We start from the raw sequence: 10874 nt of genomic DNA, 5'->3' as shown, positions 1-10874 counted from the left end.
ATTATTTCAATCGATGATATGGCCAATTTTTGTTATTAAATATACTTACTCGCAAATAAATCTTTTTTTAGACCAATAAAAACTACTAAAAATTTCAAACAAAAAAACTGTTTACGTATCATTTGAATTTGATATAATTGTTTCTTAACATTTGATGTCATATCATATTAACGACAAGGACACCTGTTTATCCTTTTGTAAGGAAGTGAGCAGATAATAAACGTAGCTAGGTGAACACAAGGGGAATTATAATAGGAATATGATTTGCAAATCATTGTTATATTTTATCTCTTGTTTCCTTAAACAACTGACTTTTTTTCTTTACCATAACTCCGAAATATATCGTCATGTTTTAGCAAATAATCTATATCCAAGAGTGATTTCAGTTTCGCATTCAAGACGAGCCAAATAAAAGAAAACAGACATCAGAAATAAATAAATGTTTATAGTTCTTAAAATGGTCATTGCAAAGTAGTATTCTTTCATTTGAAAAAAACCCAGATACGTTGTTTTTGATACAATAAAACATAGTTTGGGATTGGGGTACGTGCTCTGTTAGAGTATTTTGTATAACTTACTAGAATATTCCAGATAATAAATGTAACCAGACTCGCACTGTCTGTCTATTACTTACAGCAATTTTAAATTCACTGCCTTAACTAGCATGTGGGCTTGATAAGAACATCAGTGGGGAAAAGCCAGACGAAAGATACCAGAGGGACATACAAACTCATAGGTCGAGAATAAACTGACAACGCCATGGCGAAAAAAGGAGAAAAAACCCAACTGACAAACAATAATACACGAATATGCAGTCATGCATTATGATATTTGTACTACAGTTGATGTCTCGTTGACGTATACCCTACTTATCCTTAAATCGAACCTCTTAAATCACAAAACTCGATCTAATAAAAGGAATGCAGATTTCCGGAAATGAATGACTACTGCTTTGTTAAGATTAAGTGTATTAACCAAGCAGAAATAATCCAATGTCCACCTAAAATTTTAGTGGCAATTGAATAATTATGTAAGTGATGTGGGTGGATTGTTTGGCCGGAAAGCTATTGTGTATTGTTCGAGCGATGAAGGCTTGTTCATTGTTAAATTTAGCCACTAAGCATAGAAAAGTGCAATGTTGGATTAATTCCAGCATCGACCCCGCAAGTTGTTTTCAGTTTTTCTTTCACGAGTGTAAGGTTTCTCAGGGAAAATCTTAATTTCAATACAGCTATAATGGCACTTAGAAGTGAGCAAGGAGAAATGTATATCATTATGAGTTTTCATGTAGCTTGTTTTTGAAATTAAAACAATGTATTAATTTGCATGCACTGCATAATTACAAACCACAACCTTCCCTTTACCTTTGTCCAATGTCCAGGCAAATAATTGAGCGCCTACTGATGATTCAACTTTTACAGTTGAACATTTTTTTTACATTTTTGAATTTGTCTTATGTAATTGTCACGATGAAATAGAAATTTTGATTGGATTTCCCAAGGCAAATCGGAAATGATCAACAATACTGTCTGTGTGTTCACCTGATGTCAGTCTCATGTAATTAATGTCCATCATCGTATGACACACAAGTGAGGTAAATACACATAGATATATAAAAACTAGACTTGAATTAGGAAATTTAATGAAGAAACGGATTCAGTTTGTCCAAGTACTGTTCTGGTAAGAAATGATAGTTCGAAATTTATTCAGCCTTCAGTAAATAAATTACTAGTATATTGATTGCTACAAGTATGTTAATCTGCAACCCAACCGCGAGAAACAATTTATAAAACTTTCTTCGCATAATTTTAATTCGAAAAATCTCTAAATTATAGGGGAAAAGGGGCATCCTTGCAATATTCATCTATCACACAAAAAAATAGTTCTATTTTCATTTAACCTTTTGCAAGCATTTTTTACAGTGTTATCTAACACTATTTTTAGTGTACTTGTGTTTTTGTCCGCTGTAAAAGCAACAGTACATACAGTTATAGGACAAAAGTGAGTTCCCACTCTAAAAATTTCCTATCATTTCAACCAAAATAAATTTTTTTCAAAAATTATTTCTAAGTCATTTCATGAGCGGTTTTTATGAAATAGATATCATAAGACGAAGAAATGTCTAAAGTTTTATTGTTTGTTTTGCCATAATTTTCATGATTTTTTTGTGTATTTGATTGGTTAAACACAAATTTTTATGATTTTAATTTGGTTAGAATATAACAAGAAATATTTTATTTTCTGTTCACCTCGTCAGAAAATTAAAATGAGCATGAATGATATCATGGCCAAATAAACAAAACAAAATATTATTGATATGCCAGTTGCATTAGGGACAATTTCTGGAATTAGGAAGGTGTCACAGACTGACATGTATTCGACATCAGCTTTTATAGAAAAACAATAAAGAAAATAGTTTATTAAAATAGAATGAACATATACACTTGACAGTTATGCAAGATATAAAATGAACATTATTACCCAATTTGATGCTTTGTTTGCTAAAAAAATTTCTAGGTATTTATTCTATCTTACATTTTACATATATACAACTGAGCATGATTCTTTTCAGCTACTTTTTTCATTGAAGCTAAAATCTGTAATAGAATATTTTCTATTAATATATTTTCTATCATTAATTATTTTGCAGGTGAAAGAGGTTACTTTACGTTACTTGAATTTTCTCTTTCGTAATTATAAAAAATGGATATAACTTATATGTGTGTTACAATGTTTGTGCTATTTCTACAAATTATAAACTGTTCAAATGGACAGACAAGAAACTTGTTTTTAAATCGAAAAGAACAAAAGAATAGGAGATTTTTCAACCCAAGACAAAGAAATCCAAGAAGATTAGCAAACAGACAATTGATTAATGAAAGACTTAGAAATTCTCAAAACATTCCAAGTTTTTTGAATGACCAGGTTGCATGGGCATACACCAACAAAGAAACAAATATTCCAGATATAGTCCCGATGAGACAAACAACACGGAGAGCTAAGCGAACACAGTACAATCAAAAGGGCAAGGTGTTCGGTCATTGTGATATTGGAAATGACGAAGACCTGGATGATTTATTTCCAGGAATTTTTCAATCAGAAACAGAAATCCTAAGTGAAACGTCAAAAGTTATTAAAAAGGAAAGGTGGCATGGCGATGCCGTGCGGACATACAGCCAACCAAAAAATAAAGTCCCACAGATAGTCCCAGAAGTAGTCCCAAAAGTAATGGAAACAACAACACAGAGATTTGCTCGAACGAATAATAATTCAGAAATACGTGACCGCACAAGACCTCCATCAGGTCGTAATTCTGAAGTTTGTTCATGTTGTCAAACGTAAGTGTGAACTATATATAGATTTCTATGTCCCCACTGATCATTCACAAACTATTGTCAAATAGTTCGTCATTTGATTGGTACTAGTATATAATCGAGGTTAACCCATTCCTTTACATCGATTTCAGAACTACAAATAACCCAATATTGGACATTTTAGTTTATGTTTTTGAAATAATCTTCATCGTGTAAAACGAAAGACAAAAAATATAAATATTTTAGAAATCCAAATATTTTAAGCAGCAATAGGTAAACATTGGATTTAAAGTGAAAACAAAACAATATGTAAAAACATTGCTGTAGAAACAGAAAATTCTGTAAAAAGTTATAAAAGACAACACTATACCAAAAATGGTATCTAGATCAATCTGTTCGTGAAGAAGTATTTCAACAAATAGCATAAAAATGGATAAATTATCTTGAAATCAACATTATTTATATATAGGTGTTGGATTCTAAAGACATATATTTTTTATTAAACTGAGAGTTCCATTCCGCATTGATAAGAAAATGTTACTAACTATTGTAAAACAAGAACAAACCAGTAAATCAAGAAAAATCAAATAATTTTACTTTGGAAACCCCCTGTTTATTTGATACGTGTCGTTTTTGGGGTATTTTTTCTCGATATTGATATCATAACTGCTGCCCAGCTCTGTGTAGAAAATAGATATTTTGAAGTATCGATTTAGAATACCAACGTCAGATCAAACATTGACATTGACATTGAGTTAAATCATTACCTTGTATTTAAGACTTTGTCTCTTTATATTAGCATGCTGTTAAAACTTAACAAGAAATTGTACGCATTTGAGCAGGATGAAATATTCATATATATATAAATATTATGATAGCTTTTATTTTTTTTATTTACTGTTGTAGAATTTCGAGACACGAAGTATACCAAAACATCACTGTAGATGAAACAAATTACCAGGTCATACAGTTACCAGGAAAGTTTCAGGCTATCCCAGTTGGACGATGCCCGTACGTAATATTTAATATTTGATTACTTGTTCTTGTTCATGTATAATTGTCATGGATATGTTTGAACAGATATGACAAAAATGATCCATCGAAACTGCTTATGTAGCAAGCCCTATCCATTTTTTGAAAGTCAAATCAACTGGCAGAATGGACACGTTCAGTTCATATTATGACATTATCTATTGATACACATACTCGTACAATCTCGTATTTATATGTATAGCGGACAACAAAATTAGCATGATGTATCATAACAAGAATAGATGTTGTTTATTCCCTAACTGATCGTGTGCGAAACACCTTAAGAATTTGAGACGTAAATGTGAATTTTTAAATAAAAGAAAAAAGGATTTTGACGTCAGTGTGATGTTCCGATCAGAACACACGATATTTCTTAAAACGGTTTAGTGCATTTACATCATACGTGTATTAACTATTTCCTGTAGATATACAATATAATGTACACCTACAATTATAAAAAGACATTAGGAAAAAGAATGTACCTAATTTTGTCCATATTTTAAACAATGGTCAAGCTGTTTTACACTAAAATAATGAGACGATTGCCACTGGCATGACCAAAGACAAAAGGACAGGTCACTGTACGGCTTCTAACAAACTTCAAATTTAAAATAATTCTAACGAACTGATTTATTCAAGAAATGATTACCTAAAAACAACAACCCACGACAACTACAAAATTAAACAATACATTAAAATATAATGGTACACAGAAACCAACGAATACCATTAAATTAAACAATAAATTAAACTTAAAACTAAAATGGTATACAGCAACCAATGATTACATTAAATACTTCCGTTCTAACAGGAGACAGGTACATCAACATTAAAGAATAATCTAGCGTAAGAATATATAACAGATTGTTTACCTTTCTTTATTTTTCATTTCAGTGTAAGCAACCTGTGTTTGTATGGAGATTGTGTACAGCATTATAGTGTCCACCATGTTTTAATATGGAATAATACAGTACCATACTATCCGCCATTTGATTTCGCTTTAGTTGAATATCCAACACATTGTACATGGGAGAATATTGGACAATAAAAACAAATCTGTTAAATATTTTGTCTTAATGTATTCTAGTAGTCTTTGAAAGATAACTATATAAAAACAAGAAGTAGATAATTATCAAACGTACCAGGATTATAATTTAGTAAGCCAGACGCGCGTTTCGTCTACATAAGACTCATCAGTGACGCTCATATCAAAATATTTATAAAGCCAAACAAGTAAAAAGTTGAAGAGCATTGAGGATCCAAAATTCCAAAAAGTTGTGCCAAATACGGCTAAGGTAATCTATGTCTGGGATAAGAAAATCCTTAGTGTTTCGAAAAATTCAAAGTTTTGTAAACAGGATATTTTGCAAAACCTGACGGACATTTGGTTCCTCTAGGCCATTCAAATTCGTACTATATGTTCACGTATGGGTCTTATTTATACGAATTCGCATTGGACATACACAATTTCAACCCAGATATCTAGGATGGTTTTTTACTAATAACTGCACCTTCAAAGGATTTAGTGAAAAGTTGTCATAACCAGTCGGAGAAAAGCATCAAATTGCACAATGACAACCCATATGTTAAACAAATAAGTAGAAAGTGTATACCTTTAGTACTCTTAATAACAAACACTTTTTTGCTTGCGCTTTTACTTACTGTCAACTACAATAACATTTTTGTTGGGGTCTCTGTCAGATTTGCTTTTAGTGTAGTGATTTGTGTTGTATATCTGTGATGTATAAAGTAAAATAACAAATAAACCGAACTCCGAGAAAAATTTAAAACTGAAAGTCCGTAATCATGTTTACGCAGTTTTTTGGGGGATCGCATAAGCCTATTATGTATGTTTCACTTGATCACTGAATTTTGTTAGTGTAGTGGAACTAAAAACAACTGTATAAAAAGCTATCAAAGGTACGAGAATTATAATTGAATACACCAGACGCGTGTTTCGTCTATATTAGACTCATCAGTGACGTTTAGATCAAAATAGTTATAAACAAAACAAGTACAAAGTTGAAGATCATTGAGGACCCAAAATTTCAAAAATTGTGCCAAAAACGGCTAAACTAATATTTTCCTGGGATAAGAAAATCCTAAGTTTTTTGAAAATTCAAAGTATAATAGTGGAAGATTTAGCTAGCTATCAAACCAGGTTTAATCATCTATTTTCTACTTAATAAATTTGTGTGACAGGTCGGGGATATTACAGTTGATTTCCATTCGTTTGATGTGTTTGCGCTTTTGATTTTGCCATTTGATATAAAAAAAATCGTTGAAGTTATGTATTTTTGTTATTTTATCTTCATACAAGTATTGAAGATAGTATGCAATACCATACATGGTTAATAACACGATACCAATACAATTTTTGTTTTGTTTTTACTTTCATGACTAAAAATCATTGATATTACTAGTAAAGATAATAAGATAATTTGCATCTTCTGGTTTACGGAAGGTCAATTTTGGTGTCTGTGCTTATTTAACACTGATTTATATATGGTTATTAGCCAATTATTTCTTAATATTAGTAGTGCCAAGAAAAACTTCTTCGGTTTCACCATGATTTACCTTTGCCTTTTTTTTTCAAAATGACGTTATACAAAAGACCCTATAACTGTATCACGATTAAGTTTCTACCAATTAGTATTAAAACTTCACCCCATACAGAATACCAATGATCGTCTTTTATCAAATATATAAAAGAGGCGGAAAATACAAAAGGGACATTCAAAACATTCAGTTCGAAGAAAACTGACAAATACATGGCAGGTCATAGCAAATACTCGAAAATAGATAAACGGACAAACAAATTTTCAAAACACTACATAGAAAGCTAAACCTTTAACAACATGAACATCTTCAAAACCGGTTGTGAACTCAAGTGCTACAGAAAATTAAGAAGTTGTACTGTTTGCTTACTGTATATTACACTTTAAATGTTAGGAATACAAATCAGTTGTGTTGAAGAAGACGATTATTTTCAATAGTCTAATAATCAAAGTAAGTCACATGTGGGGCAGTATTTGCTTAACCTTCTGGGATCAACCCCAGATTTAGGTGGGGTTCGTGTTGCTAAGTCTATTGTTTTCAATGTTATTTGTGAGACCAGTACTTTTGGTTGCTTGTAGTTCTTTTTCTTTTTTAGCCATGGCGTTGTCAGTTCATTTTCGACTTATGAGTTTGAATATCCCTCTAATACCTTCGACTGTCTTTTAGTCAATGTCATCTTTTATTTCGATAATTTTTTATCGGGACGAAATTGGGGTAGGCCAATAAGATGGAGGGCGATTTTCTTCACATTGCAATCAAGGCTCCTGTCATTGATTGTATCTGAATACTAAATCAAATAGCTCAATTTTGGGGAAGCCAGTTTACCCAGTTTCATGTAATAATTTCGTCTTGATAGATAAATAATATAATATAACAATACAAGGTGCAAAAGGGTTAACCTCAATTGACATTAAACGGACAATAAAACTACTAGTATTACAATTTATTAAAGCTGTCTTCTTCTAACAAGAATTTTCATTGTGGTATGTCAATATTTCGATTTTTCGTGTAAAACATCTTCCTAGCTAAAAACCCAATAAGTTTCTATCGTCGTCTTAAATACCCTTTCCCCAAACAAAACTCTACACCTTTTCATTCAAAGAAAATCAGTTGTTATTACACAAATTGATTAGAAATCATTCATCAAGTAAAAAATATTATAATTGATAAGTTGACATATTAACTCATATCAATTCATTTTTCTTTTCAATCGGCAAGAAAACTCGGTCCATGGAAAATCTCAATAAAAAACAAAAGAGAGAGGCCAGGTTTATTTAAAGTAATTGTCAGCACAGTGGATTGATTTATTTTCGTGAGAACCAATATTCGTGGATTAAGGAAAACTTACATGTTCGTGGACATTTAATTTCGATGTTTTGCTGAAATCTGTGTTCATACACACCTATAGAAAATTTGCTATTCGTTGAATATTTAATTTTGTGGTTTACCTGTTCCCAAGAAATCCACGAAAATTAGTATCCTACGAATAATAATGAATCCACAATATTGTACTATGTATAGCAAAGGTTGTAAAGACAAAGTTTCTAAGGACATTCCGTTCTTATTTATTTACTGTAAATGAATGGTTTAAAACCCCGAAACTACTACATTCCCGACAAAAATAAATTGTCTTGCCATTATCAATCAGGCCATTCACTAAAGACAGAAAATATATAAATTAAGACAAAAATTTTGATGTAGAAGGAAAACCCCTTGATCACAAGATCGTTTCACAAACAAACGATCCATAGCGTAAGAACAAATATGATGACATACCCCGAAAGCACGAAGACGCTTTCTACTAAATTCCAAAACCACATGACTGCTATCAACATCAAAACAGGACGATGTAGTTTACACGTAGTTGCCAATGAGAAAACAATTCACCAAAGCCACAGGTTAAACTGAATTATAAAGATATCTGCTCATAAAAAAATGAAAATATATATTTTTATATATATTTATATAATAAAAACTATAACACAAATTCCCATACGTTTCGGCCATTACGGCCTTCTTCATTGGAATATATTACAACATTCAGAAATATTATGCCTCAGAATAGCTCTTCTAAATTTACCTTCATAATGAACGTCCAAAGCCGAATATTTAAAAGCCAAGGATATAAAAAAAAACGAAACAGTTCGGGAGCTATATTTCCAAAAAGGGAACATGGAGTTTATGCTAATTTTTTTTAGCATAATTATGTAATTCAGGTACTTTCAGTGCAGATGTTTCTCATGGTTTAATTTGTTATCAGAAAATTTAGGAAAGATTACATTAATAAAAACAATAAGCATAGTTTAATCCCTTTGTATCATACAAGTGAGAGGTTAAGCTAGCTATAAAACAGGTTCAATCCACCATCTTCTACATAAGTAAATACCTGTACCAAGTCAGGATTATGGCAGTCGTTACTCATTCGTTTGATGTGTTTTTGCTTTTGGTTTTGCCATTTGGTTTGGGACCTTCCATTTTGGATTTTCCTAGGACTTCAGTATTTTTGTTCTTTTTATAGGAAAAATGTTATGTCTCTGAGGTTTGACGGTAAATAGGTACATTTAGTACACATATCCTGACAACATCTACTTCAAACAGGATATTTCTGTGACCTATTTTTGCATCATGCGTTGTAATATTAATCGTCATCGACATGCGTTCAAGGGTAAACCTCATAAAAACATGAGTAGGACAACAAAGTAACCGCAATAGCTTACAAATATCTAGATATGAAAGTTAAGATGATTAAGGTCGCGATTAAGAAATTATTATCAATGTCAAACATCAAAACATTTAAAAATGTTTAAAGTGTTTGTAAATATGTTGTTAATTGTTTACGTCAAATCAAACGTTTTTGACGTGCTTATATATGCGACTCCATTTCAAGCAAACAAAATGTCTAGATCTGCCACTGGAAAACTGAACAACGTGATAAATTTAGGACCAATAGAAATAGACACACACTAGTACATGGATAAACTTACCACAAAATGACTAAAGACGTGCATATAAATTCCATGTCAGCCGGTTTTACATAATTAATAATCTAATCACTATATGTACTAGTTTTTTTTATGTTCTTCTGAATGTAGCAAAGAATAACAAATGTGTGACAAAATGACAATTTTCATTCGTCTTAATATGTACTGATGTATACGTTTCAATGAAAGTTTGTTGTCTGTTCTTCGGTTGGGTTGTTGTCTGTTTGACATATTCCCCATTTCCAATCTCAATTTTATTCAAGAATGCGCAAAATAATCATATCCATCAACATTTTTTATCAGACCGGTTCACTAAGCGCAGGTTAAGATTACATTGATACCGTTCTTGTCAATGTTTAAATTTGCCTGTATGTCAAACATGTCTATCCAGGATTTAAGATTTACTAGACCCACCCCTTGAAGTTTTGTTGAGAGGAAAAGGGATGGTTGCTGGTAACCTCAACTTGAGCTGTTAAACTAGTATGATTAACTTTGGAACTTCATAAAATAACCGTCAAGATGATTTTTTTCATGCGGATTGTTGGTCAGTCATTGAAATTACCTTTTTGTAAATTAAAGTGATCCAAATGATATTAACATAAAAGTGTAATATTTTTATGAACTAAATGCAAGTGGAATAAGAGTAACGGCATAATTTACCTGGAAGTTGATTACTCGTCAAGGTACAGTCTTCCTTCAACAGAACTAAGGGATAAAGTAGAGAGACTGGGCGTTTTCGACAGGATAAAACTGTGCTGCTATGCATGCATAACTCTCTGTGCTAATATATTTAATCAAGATCGCGATAGCATGGCGCTAGTGAGTAGAAGTGTGAAATGTGAAGCTGAAATCTGAAAAGTTAAAATAATCAAGTTTGCCATAGGATTTTGTAAGGTATCAACATTGTGGATTTTCATTGTTTTATGCTCATATTTTCTTGTTTGTTAATTCCAATGGAAGGTAGTGGAGTGTAAGATTTTGAAATCTC

At 31.6% G+C, this 10874-nt stretch overlaps 1 protein-coding gene across 1 annotated transcript; it reads left to right on the top strand.

The window, feature by feature from the left end:
- The first annotated feature begins 1583 nt into the window (after positions 1 to 1583).
- Positions 1584 to 5412, top strand: LOC139518390 (uncharacterized). Its single transcript, XM_071309942.1, has 4 exons — positions 1584 to 1680; positions 2651 to 3338; positions 4221 to 4325; positions 5241 to 5412. Exons 2-4 carry the CDS (start codon positions 2704 to 2706, stop codon positions 5392 to 5394), a joined length of 894 nt encoding a protein of 297 aa, XP_071166043.1. The 5' UTR covers positions 1584 to 1680; positions 2651 to 2703; the 3' UTR covers positions 5395 to 5412.
- The last annotated feature ends 5462 nt before the right edge of the window (positions 5413 to 10874 follow it).

Source organism: Mytilus edulis, chromosome 4 (genome assembly GCF_963676685.1).
Source record: "Mytilus edulis chromosome 4, xbMytEdul2.2, whole genome shotgun sequence".
Taxonomy (NCBI): domain Eukaryota; kingdom Metazoa; phylum Mollusca; class Bivalvia; order Mytilida; family Mytilidae; genus Mytilus; species Mytilus edulis.
The sequence above is the reverse complement of the archived record's forward strand: the minus strand, read 5'-3'. Positions and strand labels throughout refer to the sequence as shown.